Source organism: Lactuca serriola, chromosome 9 (assembly GCF_051521515.1).
Source record: "Lactuca serriola cultivar US96UC23 chromosome 9, Lser_US96UC23_V15, whole genome shotgun sequence".
In the NCBI taxonomy this organism is placed as follows: Eukaryota; Viridiplantae; Streptophyta; class Magnoliopsida; order Asterales; family Asteraceae; genus Lactuca; species Lactuca serriola.
Window position 1 is genome coordinate 193,398,612 of NC_136416.1, and position 15,477 is coordinate 193,414,088.

Consider the following 15,477-nt stretch of genomic DNA (forward strand, 5'->3'; position numbering starts at 1 on the left):
TCTCTCTCTCTCTCTCTCTCTCTCTCTCTCTCTCTCTCTCTCTCTCTCTCTCTCTCTCTCTCTCTCTCTCTCTCTCTCTCTCTCTCTCTCTCTCTCTCTCTCTCTCTCTCTCTCTCTCTCTCTCTCTCTCTCTCTCTCTCTCTCTCTCTCTCTCTCTCTCTCTCTCTCTCTCTCTCTCTCTCTCTCTCTCTCTCTCTCTCTCTCTCTCTCTCTCTCTCTCTCTCTCTCTCTCTCTCTCTCTCTCTCTCTCTCTCTCTCTCTCTCTCTCTCTCTCTCTCTCTCTCTCTCTCTCTCTCTCTCTCTCTCTCTCTCTCTCTCTCTCTCTCTCTCTCTCTCTCTCTCTCTCTCTCTCTCTCTCTCTCTCTCTCTCTCTCTCTCTCTCTCTCTCTCTCTCTCTCTCTCTCTCTCTCTCTCTCTCTCTCTCTCTCTCTACCCTTCAATGCTGAGTACTTGTGTTTCTTGAATTCCGGGGCAGTTCGGCAGAAATGTATTAATTGATTGTGATTTGAATTTGGAGACCCCATGTGTACATCTGGTCTTGGGATCATCATCATCAACATCGATGTACATGAATTCATGGAAATTGCATCACAAAATTGAAGCTACTGTTCCCCACAACCACACACCCATGACTTAATTTCAGGTATTTTTTTCTTTTTTAAATTCATATATTCCTAATCTGTTGACTTTTTTGTTTCCATATCTATCTCATCATCAAGAACACATTTTTTCTTTATATGGGTTTTCTTGATTAATTTCCATCAACCCTTTTCTATCTTTATTCTGTTGATCATATTTTTCAAAGATTCATACAATTGAGTGGATTATATGGGTGTTTACTTGTTTTGTTCATCTTGAAATTGATCAAATAAAAATGGGTTTGTTTCTTTAATTAGTTTCCATACAAAATGTTTGATGATGAATTGAGGGTATTTTGGGAATATATATATATATATATATATATATATATATATATATATATATATATATATTGAAAAAGAGTTGTCTACAAATTTACCTTGTTTGATAGCAGCAAAACAAACAGGGAATATCTCTACTACTACGCGTATCATGTGAGGGTTGCGTACACAAACAAACATCAAAGTACTTTCTTTGTGTTGCTTTTATGCTTATGTCCTTCTCCAACCATTAATACTCCCTCCATCTTCTATCTTCTCATTTCATTGTATGTTTGTTTCATAAAGATTCAATCTTTGTTACCATTTTAATGATTTCACTTTGATTTTCTGCTTTTTGATGAGCCATTATATTTCATTTTTCAATTTTCACCTTGCAAGATTGAACTAATTGGTAAAAAAAACGTTGAAAAAATATACTAGTTGTTTTCTTTTGTCATGGTTAATAATTCAATCCCTGTTACCATTTGAATGATTTATAGTACATTATCATGTTTTTGTGTTATTCACAAAAAATGATTTTTTATGTAAATGTTAAGCATCATGATTCAAAATTTCAATCGCTAATGTAAGTTTATCAAAAGAAATCCTTTTTATGGTCTTTTCTATTTTAGGGGCATGTTTGGAGGCTTCTACTTTTTAACTTTTAACAAAAAGTTCGATTTAAACAAAAAGCTTCATTTATTGGTACGAGCATTTAATTTCTAGTTTAAACAAAAAAACTTCAAATCTAAAAATCTAAAAGCTACTCCATGCAACGTTTAAGAAAAAAACTATTGAGCTTTTTATATCAATTTCCATAATTGCCCTTAACATATATTTATATATTTATCTTTTTTAAACAATTGTCCTTCTATGTAGTTTTACATATTTTAAAATTTTATAACTATTTTTGTCAAACACTCATATAACAAATAAAAGCTAACAGTTAGTTTTGTCAAACTCGTCTAATTTCATTAGTTTCTTAAATTTCAATCATACGTCTCTCGTAAAGATTCTAACTTTTATACAGAATATCTTGTGTTACTTTATATATTGACTTTTCAAAGTATCTTGTTTTATTTTTTTTGTTGCAACAAGCTCCAAAAATATGAAAATTAGACTTTAAAAAAGCAAATATACGAAATTGTCAACTACAATGACTTTTATGCATTATTGTGATAATTCGTCCAAAATTTTACATTTTTGCAATTTGTATTATTTTAGCAATTTTACAATAATTCGAAAAAAAAAATTAAGGATTCGAAAGCTGTTACATCTTTTAACGAGTCAATTCTATGTAGAAATAGTTAATTTTCTTGAAATATCCATAAAAATTAAATTAATTTTTACATTCAATGGTTTAATATCTTGCAGAAAATTTATTACAAATATTTGAAGAAATGTCAACTTACATACCAAGTTCAGAAAATGCAAGAGATTCCGCTCCAATGCTCTACTTAAGAGAACCTCTACAGGATTCTTACCCATCGGAAACACCAATTCTAGCCGGAAATGTGATGATGTACATGAACTTTTCATCAGCTTCCACCGGAGGCGGAGAGTTTTCCGGTACTCTGGCCGGAGCTTCCCAGCAGCCCAACAGCTGTACCGACATTCCTAACATCGGAGTCCATGATTCCAATGTTGTCTCACATCAAGAATTCCTCTCAAGCATGGGGGAATCATGGAGAGACGGTAGGAATCACGAAATGATGTTAATGGATCAAATGGGAAGTCGGAATTTGCAACAAGGGCAAGGACAGGGACTGTCACTGAGTCTCAGTTCGCATATTCAACCAACCGGAATCCAATTCCATTCCGGTGATTACAGGAACCCAAACATATTCTTCCGGCCGGAATCCAGTTCCGTAATAACCGGTTTTCACGGAAACAATTTAGACTCGATCAAAACAGACGTTTCTCCGTACGGAATCGGAAATGTTTCGAGGGGAATCACTGATTCCAAGTACCTAAAATCCGCACAAGAATTGCTCAATGAGATCGTTAACGTCGGAAAAGCTCTAAAACAACAAAACTCACGAAAGGAATCCACCGATGACTCGAAAGGAATCGATGATGAATCGAAGAACATTATTTCTCCAAATCAAGAATTAAACGAACTCTCGGCTAATGAAAAACAAGAATTGCAAAATAAAACAACGAAATTAATCGCGATGTTGGATGAAGTTGATAGAAGGTACAAGCAATACTATCATCAAATGCAGATCGTTGTATCTGCATTTGATGTGATTGCTGGATGTGGGGCCGCCAGGCCCTACACATCACTTGCTTTGCAGACAATTTCGCGCCATTTTCGTTGTTTGAGGGACGCGATAAATAACCAAATAAAAGCGGCTCAAAGAAGCCTCGGGGAGACTGATTCGGCCGGAAACGGGAAAGGAATTGGGATTTCCAGACTTCGGTTTGTGGATCAACAACTTAGACAACAACGAGCTCTTCAACAGCTTGGAATGATACAACAACATACTTGGAGACCACAACGAGGCCTTCCGGAAACTTCTGTGTCGGTTCTTCGTGCTTGGTTGTTTGAGCATTTTCTTCATCCGTAATCACTGATTCCCTTCGTTTTTATACTAATCTTTTCGTAATTATGTTTTAATATATTATTTACTTTTATTTGTTCAGGTATCCTAAAGATTCAGACAAAATCATGCTAGCAAGACAGACAGGCTTGACTAGAAGTCAGGTAAATTATCATATACTTGATGTGGCAACGTATCGATACTTACTCCTAAGGCACTAAAGTTCCATTGGGGATTCCGATTCCGATTCCTATCCCGATACCATTGTTTCCTAATGGAATGTGTAATGGGCAGGTTTCAAACTGGTTTATAAATGCGAGAGTTCGTCTATGGAAGCCGATGGTGGAGGAAATGTACAAAGAGGAAGCTGGAGAAGCCGGAATGGAATCAAACTCATCATCGGAAATCGCACCCAAAAATGCAAAAAGAGATCGGAATCCTTCCGATGATCAAGGAGAAACCGAAGCCTCCAAATTAACAAATCAAGCTCATGGCATTGACATGGTGGGAACAAGCAATGAATCAGATTTCCAAAACATGATGGTTAACAGAGGTGAACACGGGCGGCTCATGGCGGCGGCATATCAGATTCCGGGAAGGTTTGGAAATGGAAATGTAGGTGGTGGTGGTGGTGGTGGTGTATCGCTCACATTAGGGTTACAACACTGTGAAGATGGTAGCTTACAACCAATGGCTTCCAACCATCATCATAGTTTTGGTGGTGGTGGTGGTGGTGGTGTGTATGATGCTGGCGGTGGTTCATCGGTGGGGCCAGAGACGGTTGACTTTGACTGTGTGGATTCAGGTAACCAACAACAAAGATTTGGATCGTCTCACTTGTTACATGATTTTGTAGCATGAGAGTTATTAAAAAAAATCTTGATCTGTTATGAAACAGGAACTATATATATGTATAATTGTAAAGATAAGATGCATATATTTTTCTTTTCTTTTGCTTTAGTAATAATGTAGATTTGACTTGTCTATTGTCATTTCTTACAATTTGATGGCCAAGAATTTGTTGAGAGATTTGAGCCATGAAAAACGAATATTTTTATATAAAAAATATCAATAAAAAGCATGTGTCCGATTAAAATGACCCTAATATCAAATATCAAACCAATCATATGACATTTTTACATCTTTTATTTTTATAACTACATACTTCGTAGTGCTATCGTCTTTTATATATTTAAATGTTTAATGTAAAGTAGTTTTTTTATTCTTTTGAGAAATATGACATATGTGTGTAGAAGACGACAAATTAGATGAGGGGTCTTTATAAAAGGTTATGCATTGAAGCAAGATCGATTATATACTTTTGAAAAAGATTTTGAAAAGGTTATGCAATGGAGAAAGTTCATGATAATGGGATTTTGCCATTTTGGTTAGTGGAAAGCGACATAAATATTAAATCGTTGAATTGGCTATGCATTATCATCCATACACAATATGATACATAATATACTTTGCAAGTTGTTGAATATTGTTAATTTTGTCATATGATATATTCTGCAAATAGTTTAATATTGTTTGTAATTGTATTAAACCAAAATGACACATCCCTCTAATTTCTTTAACTAGAAAATATAAAGTTGTTATATCAAAATTAGGAGGCAATCATACATTTACCAAGGAAATCAGATTGCTTTATACCTACCAAATACATTGCATATCCATAAGACATGATATAATAACAAAAAAAATAAAAAAAGATCAGAATCCAAGAATATCACATCTAGTAAATATTAATTAAAAAAAAAAAGATTTTTACCAAAAGCCAACCAACCACAAAAAAGTAGCTTCTAATTTAGAGAAATATCAACATGGTTCTCCTCACCACCCATCATGATCTACATATAACACATAAAAAACCAAAATTAACACCAATGAATACCAATATTGTTCATAGACAAAAATTAAGTGTAAGTTACATTTTTGGTCCCCGAGTATAGCTGATCTTTGCAATTTTGGTCCCAATAAGTTTTCTCTTGCAATTTTGATCCTTATTTGAGGTTTTTGTAATGTTTTTGGTCCTCTTCCAGGTAAAATGACTATATTACCCTATTCTGTATTTTTATAATTGTTATTTGAGCACCATAAACATTACAAAAACCTCCAATAAGAACCAAATTGCAAGGGAAATCATTTTGGGGACAAAATTGAAAAACATAAGCTCTACTCAGGTCCTAACATGAGGTTTTTGTAAAGTTTTGGTCCTCTCCCAAGTAAAATTACTATTTTACCCTTTTCATTTTTTTATAAATATTTGTCATTTAAGAACCATCTATGTTGCAAAAACCTCAAAATTTGACCAAATTGCAAGAGAAAACTTTTTGGGACCAAAATTGCAAAAATCAGCTATACTCAACGACCAAATATGTAATTTTGCTCGAACTGTAATTTAACTAACCTAAAAAGTTCTCTTTTAATCCCAAAAAGTTTTCTCTTTCAATTTAGGCCCTAATATGAGATTTTTGTACAGTTTTTGGTTCCCTCTTCCAAGTAAAAATGACTATTTTACCCTTTTCAATTTTTTATAAATATTTGTTATTTAAGGACCATCAATGTTGCAAAAACCTCAAATAACGACCAAACTGCAAGAGAACTTTTTGCCTTTTGGGGACCAAAATTGCACAAATCAGCTATACTCAAGGACCAAAAATGCAATTAACTCTACTAACCTTTTATACAATGCAGTAACATCTTCATTCAACCAATAAGTTTCAAGAAACTCATCCCCACAATCTTTAACATCAATCATCTCCATTTCAAACTCATGATGCCCACAATATTCATTCCACTCAAACCACATTTTAGAAATAGACTCCTTTTTAAAACAAGTGGTATGATCTTCTTCTTCAGGTGAATTTGCAGCAATCAGTCTATAAGTATAAACCTTCCTTAGCTGCCCGGGTCTAAAAGCCCGCCCGATTGCTTGTCGGGTAACCGAAGGGTTCAAATGAACATCCAAAATTATAATTCTTGAAGCTCCAACTAAAGATATTCCTTCTCCACATGCTTTAATTGATCCAAAAAACACTTTTGCTTCACTAGAATTGTTGAATTGATCCATTGCTATTTCTCGTTCATCGTTATCATGGTCCCCAGTTATCATGAAAATCTGCTTTCCTAAAGTCCACCCTTTGACTTTCGTGGTCAACCTTAGCAAGAACTTTAAGGGCAAAAGATATTGACCAAAAACTAGAAGCTTTTCGCCTTTGGATTCACATAGGCGAAGTAGGTTGAGGAAAAATTTCGCTTTTACCCCTTCTCTTTCGTTTATATTCTCCAAAAGCTCATCGATTTTGTGGACATTGTCATCGAGTTTTTCTTTGTTTATGTTTTTTGCTAAACTTTTTAAATCAGGGTGGACATATATCGCGCTTCCATCTGAGCTTATTTTGAATTTTCTTGCTAGTTTTTTTAATTCTGAAACTTCCCTCTTTTGCCTAGGGCTAAGGTTTAAAAAGACAGAAAAGTCCATATGCCCAGGCAAATCCAAGAAATCACCTTTGTAGTAATGAAGGACTTTACTTGTCATTTCGCGTAAATCCTCAATAACTGTGACTTTTCTCTTGAAATTTTCATCTTTAAGTAAAGTATGTTCAACCAATTCATAAAACTCATTATCAGTGCTCTTTTTCAAAAGATTTCTCCTGCTTTCAATCGGAACCCTACTCAAGATTCTTCTTTTTATCATCTTGGGATCTTCAAGTTTTAAAAACTTAGGGCGAACAAGATTCAAAATATTGAAAACTTCCCTCACATGATTTTGATAAAGGGTACCTGAAAGTACAACCTTTCTTTTGGTTTCGACTTTTTCAAGTGAAGTCAACACATCTGTGTCTTGGTTTCTTGGAGTATGGCCTTCATCTAAGATGAGAATCGTGGGGCATTTTAGTAAAATCTCTTGACAAGTAAGGGAAATGGAGCCTCTATCGTTGTCACAAACAATTGTGGAAAACTGTTTGTATCCTAAAAACAAAATGGATCTTTGATTTGTCCATTGTTTTAGGACTTCAAGTTGTTGGGCCCTACCATCTGCTTTTAAAGAATAAAAATCAAACACTGGAATGTCTTCAACTTGCCATTTATGAATTTCTTTCTTCCATGTTGCTAGAATTCCTCTAGGAAGAACCACTAATGGTCTTGCATCTGGATCTTTTGCCATGTAACTTTGAATGAAACTGATAAGCAAAAAGGTTTTACCAGATCCTGGTGCGTGGGCCAGGATGCATCCACCTGGCTTTTCAGAAACTAAATTGCTTAAAAGAAAATTAAAGCCTTCAACTTGATGTGGTTTCATTTCTTTTTTATGACTCGGGTGAGCTGTTATTGCTGCATCTCCCATTGAGAAATCTTTTCCTGGTAATTTCACTCCATCAAGAACAACGCCACCTGGCGCCCCTTTGTCAGATCGCCCTTCGTAATAATAAGTTCTTGTACTCTTTGATGCCTGTATTGAAATTTCAAATCAATGACTATAGTTTCATAGTTGTTGAACTGAAAGATATAAAGTTTTGAGTTTTGAATGAGGACCTTGGGGCGTTGAAACTCGATTATGGATTCAATACTTCTATCAACAACTCCACATACACGACAAACATAACCAATGTCTTCTTTTAATATAAAGGAATGATCACATTCTTGTTCTTCTTCTTCTTCTTTTTGATGTTGGATAGATGGAAATGCCATGTCAGGATCCTGAAAGAGATTATAAAAAGGTACTACATGTTGATAAATTTATACTAGAAGTGTGACTTGAGGAAGATAACAGATAAATATTTTCATGTTACCTTTGAGGATTCCAATCCAACGTTCATTTCTTGCCAAATATCAGCAAGCCCATCAAAGTCGGCTTCGGATTGTGAATTACTCTCTTCCACATCGGAATCGGAATCAACACCAACATAGACACCTTTAAAGTGCTTTTTCTTTTCAACCTCTACATCATTATCATTATTTTTCTCTTTTTCATCTTTTGACTCGACAACAATATCTGTAATTGTATTCCCTTCTTCTACACCTTCTCTCTCTCCTTTTCCTCCTTTTCCTTTTCCCCTTGGTCTCCCTCTCCCTTTCCCACCCCCACCCCCATTCACATTCCCACTCCCACTCCCACCCCCTACCCCTACCCCTCTCCCTCCTCCTCCTCCTCCTCCTCCTCCTCCCCCTCCTCCTTTCCCAACTGAAGCTTGACCTTGACCATAATCTCCCTCCTACATGGAGATAAAACCAAAACATCATATTTATACAACACGTATTAATTCAAACCAGAAATCTTCACTGGAATCCCAAAAAGATTCAAGGCAGCTTACCAGAAATTGTTTCATTGAAAACTGGCCTTCAGGCTTATTCAAGACTATGTCTCTGTAAGGTTGAAAAGGCCTTGCGGATGTGGGTTCATCATCATCTGATCCTATGATGACAACAGAATCAGGTGCATTTGTATCATGACCCATGGCCATGGCATCATCAAACATAACCACATCCCTCACATGATTTGCAACTGAAACCTCCTTCACAGGATTTGGAAATGGAGCCTCCTTCACAGGGTATGTGTCCATTAAATCAGCCCCAAGTGAAGGATACCTTCTAAAACAAGGCATTAACGTCTGTTTTCTTAGTGAAAGAATATTTTCTATGTCTTTTGTAACAGACCCATATTTAGGTGAATCAAAGCTTGCCACAAAGTTTCTAACATCAAATGGATCATTATAATCAATGGTTTTCTTTTGCTTCTTTGCATCAAATGTGCGCTTAGTGTACAGTGGGTTTGGAGATATGATTTCTTCACCATTGCTCATTTGTCCCTTGATTATTTCTGAAACAAACATACAAAACACAAACCAAGGAAAGTGAGAAAATTTTGCATCTAGACAACATTTAGAAGGGATATACCGAAATCATTTGCAAAATTGACAAAATCGAGCAGGTCAATTGCGTGATCATCCCAAAAAAATAACAAATTGAATACATAAACATTTATGTCTACATATACATAGTGAGAACAAAAAGAGTACCAGAGGGTTTAAAGCTTGTGCTATAATGCGTGTTCATCCGGTCTTCGACGTCCATTGACTGTTACAAAAAGGGGGGATTATAATTATATGATCGATAGAATCACATGCATTTAGGATAACAATCACCCGTTCATCGTATACAGACAACACAGCTGAAAATCGACGGAAGAAAACATGTGGGAAATAAACCCTAAACATTTGCAACAAAACCCAACAAATTAAAGAGGATAATGACTTACATTGTTGATCCAGCGGGATTGCCACGTTTGTTTAACGATTCTTTCGAGTGAATAGAAAGATTAGAGAGAAAAGGACGGTTGAAGAACAGCTATGGGGGAACTGAAGTGAGTTTGGAGTCGGGTGAATTTTGATGCAAAGCAGGGAATAAAACAAGCAAAGGCTTCGGGGAACTGGGAACTGGGAAGCCTAACGGAGCTTTGCAGATTCTTTTCTTTTATTCTTTCTCACTTTAGGTGTTAGGTAGTGGTGTTTATGTAGTATTCTAAAAAATAGAAGGACAATATTATTATTAGCCAATAAATTACCAGTAAATTCCGCAAATGACCAAAATATATGGTGAGTTTGAAGAAAATGACCATAAAAATGAAGATTTCAGAAAATGACCATAGGTTTTACAGAGGGGTTACACCTCTGTCGAATGTGAACACCTCTGTGGATCTTGGTTTTTTCATTTTTTTTTCGTTTTCTGTTTTTTTTTTCGTTTATTAATATATTTTTTTAATCACATAAGGTATTATGTGATTATTATATAAAAAAAATTTATTTTTCTTTTTTTATTTAATTACCCGTTTATAAAACTGTGTGTTTAATAAAAATTATACAAATATTCTATGTTTTTTATAAAATTACACACACTGGTATTCTAAATAATAAACATACTTTAAGTAGGTTACAGAAGATACTTTAGAAAACATAAACATACAACCTTCATAATAAACATACTTTGAAATAAACTTCATTAAAGTTTTTGCGGATCATCTACAGCTCTGTGAAATATTTGTTTTTTTATTTTTTTTAATTTTTTTTCTTTTTTTGTTTTTTGTGTTCATTTTCATTTATTAATATTAATTTTTTTTTAAATACACTAATATCTTATGTGATTATTATGTAAAAAAATTGACAAAAAAGTTAAAAATAATGAAATGTTTTATATAATACGTTTGCTATTGATGTATGTTTTCTATGTATTTTTACTGTTTTGTATTTACAAATCATTCCCCACAAACACAATGAAAAAACAATTTCTACTGGTAATTGAAACTCACAAACTCACAAAAACCCATTAAAATTCGTCTATAACTTCTATAACTAATCCGTAGAGGTGTACACAGATCCGCAGAAGTGTATACTGATCCGCAGAGGTGTACACAGATCCGCAAAGGTGTATACTGATCATCAGATGTGTACACTAATCCGCAGAGGTATACACTAATCCGCTGATAACAGTTATGTGGATTCCCAAACAGTACTGTGGACTATTTTTGTCAATTTTTTACATAAACATAAGGTATTAGTGTATTTAAAAAAAAAATTAATATTAATAAACGAAAACAAAAAATAGAAAAAACAAAAAAAACGAAAAAAATAAAAATTAAAAAACTCAAGATCCGCAGAGGTGTTTCGGTTCCTCAGAGGCAAACGTATTACATAAAACATTTCATTATTTTTAACATTTTTGTAGAATTTTTTACATAATAATCACATAATGTATTAGTGTATTTAAAAAAATTTATATTAATAAACGAAAATGAACGGAAAAAAAACGAAAAAAAAATTAAAAAATCAAAAAACAAAGATTCTGCAGAGCTGTAGAGGATCCGCAAAGGCAGAGCCTTCAATGAAGTTTATTTCAAAGTATGTTTATTATGAAGGTTGTATGTTTATGTTTTTAAAGTATGTTTTGTAACCTACTTAAAGTATGTTTATTATTCAGAGTACCGGTGTGTGTAATTTTATAAAAAACATAGCATATTTGTATAATTTTTATTAAACACATAACTTTTATAAACGGGTAATTAAATAAGAAAAATAAAAAACGAAAACAATTTTTTTTACATAATAATCACATAGTACCTTATGTGATTAAAAAAATATTAATAAACGAAAACAAAAAAATAAAAAAAAATGAAAAAAACCAAGATCCGCAAAGGTGTTCACATTCCGCAGAGATGTTTATGGTTCCGCAGAACCCCCTCTGCAGAACCTGTGGTCATTTTCTAACATGTTCATTTTTGTGGTCATTTTCTTCAAACTCACCCTACATTATGGTCATTTGCCGAATTTTCTCATAAATTATTAAGTTTGGTTTTAAACATTGTTAAATATTTTTTTTTGTGCATTTTGAATGTGTAGCTTTTAATTTTTATGTTAATAAAGTTATTTTCTTAAAGTTGTAAGGGTCATTTGGTTATCAGGATGAAGCCACAGTAAACACGTACTAATGTATCTTTCTAGATTTTGATAAAATCGAGGGATAATTGTTGGAATAGTGTCTAAGGCTGCAACTATATTAGGCAAGTATTTGACCCGGTTGTGCATGGTCCTTTTGGGTTGTCTTCACCATAGCAACTTGATAGGATGATTTATTAAGAGAGAGTAAATATTATTAATATATTATGAGAATAATATAAAGAATAATATATTGTTATTTGATTAATATAAGTCATAGAATTAATTAGAATTAATTTGGTGACTTAAAGAGGTTAATTAAATAAAGGGGTATAAACTGTCAATTGTTTGATAGTTAAGCTTTAGACTGTAAATCCTTATAGATATACAAGGGACGAATTCTATAAGCTAAAGGATAGCTAAATTCGTCCAAGGCTTATCTATGGAAAGGATTTGGATAGCCTTAAGAGAAGATTATCCAATTAGGGTTTAGGTTGTAACCCTTAAGGAGTCTACAAGTATAAATAGACCCCATGGCATAAGGAAATCGGCACCTCACCTAAAGTAAGAGAACCCTGGCCGATTTCCTCCCCTCTCCTATCTCCTAAATCATCTTTCTTGCTATTGGTGTTTGTAAGCCATTAGAGGAGTGACATTTGTGACTCTAGAAGCTCCAAGACCACAAGATCAACAAGGAACTCAAAGGTATGGTTCTAGATCTGTTTCAATGTTGTTATTTAACCTAATTAGCCATTAGAAGTCTTGGATTCAAAGCATGTTTAATTAGAAAGCCTAGATCCAAGCATTAGGGTTTTGCATGCGCACATAGGAAAGTTCTTATGGCTAAAACCCATCAGTGGTATTAGAGCCTAGCTTGGTTTTCTTTAAATTGATGCTTGATTAACTGAAACAAACATGCAAAATTCGAATTTTTTGGTTTCTGAGTCATGGACTCGGCGAGTTCCAAAGTGGACTCGGCGAGTAGGCCTGACTCGGCGAGTCCCTTTGTGCACTCGGCGAGTCCAAGCGTCAGGAATGGCCAGATTCGGGATTTTTCATAATTATCTTATGGAAACTTACCTTAATCATAATAGATCAATTTAAATCCGATTTTTTGATATATATGACTATTATCTTGATCTAGTTAAAGGTATTTATCAACTAATAAAATATTTAATTTCCTTATATGATAATCAATTAATTATTTTAATTATTTTGGTAATTATCTTTCAAAGAAATCTTGAATAAAATCAAATATAGATAATTAGGACATTAATTGTTAATTGGAATTATTTGTTATTTGATCCTCCATGTTTTAAATGTTTAAAACTTGCCCTCAAGTTTTGAAATTTATATTTGTGATTAAGAGTTTTAATTTAGACAACTTAAATTTCAAACCCTAGATTTTAAAAGGTTTAAAGTACAATCATATACTAATATGATATTACTAGAATAATATATATATATATATATATATATATATATATATATATATATATATATATATATATATATATATGTATGACTAAATGCTAGTCTTACTTACCGTTAGTAGGCCTCATTCATGAAGCCGATCTATAAGGTGGGTATAAGGTTGCGGCCTATAAAATGGCGCTTAATGGGTGTACACTCACACCCACCGCTTGCTTGATTGGTGGAGGGTCGTTAGCCGAACGGGTAGGATAGGGCAACCTCATCCTCTCATTAAAAGTATAATAAGTAATACAAAGTAACTACACATTATTTTAAAATTTCCCAATCTTAGTTACTTTAGGAAAGGTGAATTGATGCAATCCCATGAAATTACACTTTGCACCCTTGCTAAGAAGTTAGTGGAGCGTGTGTGGTTTACCGGCACACTAATTGGTTCTAAGCAAAGGTGGCAAAGGGTGATTCATTGTTAATCATAGTTCGATGGAGCGTGTGTGGTTTACCGGCACATCGAATAGGTGATCGTTACAATGAAGGCACCATGTGAATTTGCATGGTAATTCACACCCGCTTTGTGATCCTCGGTATCCCAGTCACAAACAAGAGGGGCATATCGAGATTTAAATATGCCATTGAATAGTTTCAATGAATCTCATCCGAACCTAGGAATTCTCAATAAACTTAGGACTAATAGTTTAAGTTTTGTGATGGAGAATTAGTGAATCGTCATTCACTTACCTTCAATTTATTTGCATGTTAGATTACGGCATCCCTTTTCTAGTATGTAAATGTTATTGTTGGATCCTAGCCCTAATTTTTCTTATTGGGTGATAATTAGGGATTCTTATTCTAATCTATCTTTGTCCTTTTCTTTTGTAAATGTCGAACGCTAACAACGCTGCTGCTAGTTCTTTCACGTTGATGAGCCTTTTCCAAAAGGTCACCCCCGATGGAACGAACTTTAGCGAATGGATAAGATACATTCGCACCATTGCTCGCTATGAGGATAAGGAGTATGTCCTCGATGAGAAGCTCGAGAAAATCAACCCCGAAATCGCTACTCCGGCCGAAATCACCGCTTTTCAGACTCATGAGCGAGATGCAACGAAGGTACATTGCATCATGATTGCCACCATGAACTCCGAATTCCAAAAGTCCTACGAGGACATGTACCCGTACGAGATGCATCAAGACTTATTAGAGAGATACCACCAAAACGCGAGACAAGAGCGTTATGAGATTTTCACTAACATGATTTCCGCTAAGATGGGTCATGGAGAATCTCTTACTGTGCACCTGCAAAAGATGCAAAGGTATGTCGACCGCCTTCGCAAGTTAAATGTTGATTTTGGGGAAGACTTGGCGATCGACATGGTGCTTCACTCTTTGCCTCTGATGTACAATCAATTTAGGATGACCTACCACATGAACAAAGAGGAGGTCACCCTAAGTAAACTCCAAGGTCTCTTGAGGGTCGCTGAGAGCAACTTCAAAGACAAGTCTGTTGCACCAACTCCCAATCCACCCGCTGCTCTTGTCTTGGCTATTGGTCAAGGAAAGGGAAAGAAGAGGAAGGCTTCGTCTAAGAACTATCGCAAGGTTAAAGCCCGAGATGGTGCCTCTTCTAGTGGGACCAAAGTTGATCCCGCTAAGCCCTGTCCTAACCCGAAGGAGGCAGAGTGCCACCACTGCCACAAGATAGGACATTGGAAGAGAAGCTGCCCAGAGTACCTACAAGCAATCAAAGAAGGAAAGATCAAGCCATCTTTCGCAGGTATATATACAATTAAATCTAACGATTCTAATCATGCTATTTCTTGGGTTCTTGATAGCGGTTGTGGTTACCACATTTGTTCTAATGTGCAGGGACTAAGAAGAAGTAGGGATGTGGAGCAAGGAAGGATCAATCTAATCATGGGGAACAGAAGATCGTCGCCTGTGACCAAAATTGGAGTGTATTCTTTAGTGCTTAGGAATAATTTGGTTTTAGATTTGAACAATTGTTGTTATTCGCCAGAAATGGCTAGAAACATCATTTCATTTTATGGTTTATATAGACAAGGATTTAGATTTTCTTTTAATAATGAGAATGGTTCTATTTTAGCTTATCTAAATGGTGTCTTTTACTTTGAAGCTATACCATGTAATGGAATATATGAAACCGTTATG

General features: G+C 34.7%; 2 protein-coding genes across 2 annotated transcripts; one reads left to right on the forward strand and one right to left on the reverse strand.

Annotated features, from left to right (window-relative positions):
* The first annotated feature begins 475 nt into the window (after nucleotides 1-475).
* On the forward strand, nucleotides 476-4,422 carry LOC145072573 (BEL1-like homeodomain protein 7). The gene is made up of 4 exons (XM_079019019.1): nucleotides 476-643; nucleotides 2,274-3,465; nucleotides 3,546-3,606; nucleotides 3,737-4,422. Exons 2-4 carry the CDS (start codon nucleotides 2,300-2,302, stop codon nucleotides 4,301-4,303), a joined length of 1,794 nt encoding a protein of 597 aa, XP_078875145.1. The 5' UTR covers nucleotides 476-643; nucleotides 2,274-2,299; the 3' UTR covers nucleotides 4,304-4,422.
* Nucleotides 4,423-5,069: 647 nt separating this feature from the next.
* Nucleotides 5,070-9,941, reverse strand: LOC145072775 (protein CHROMATIN REMODELING 35-like). Its single transcript, XM_079019250.1, has 7 exons — nucleotides 9,708-9,941; nucleotides 9,469-9,526; nucleotides 8,764-9,269; nucleotides 8,242-8,664; nucleotides 7,985-8,149; nucleotides 6,127-7,901; nucleotides 5,070-5,295 (listed from the first exon to the last, which is right to left on the reverse strand). Exons 2-7 carry the CDS (start codon nucleotides 9,521-9,523, stop codon nucleotides 5,289-5,291), a joined length of 2,931 nt encoding a protein of 976 aa, XP_078875376.1. The 5' UTR covers nucleotides 9,524-9,526; nucleotides 9,708-9,941; the 3' UTR covers nucleotides 5,070-5,288.
* Nucleotides 9,942-15,477: the final 5,536 nt, after the last annotated feature.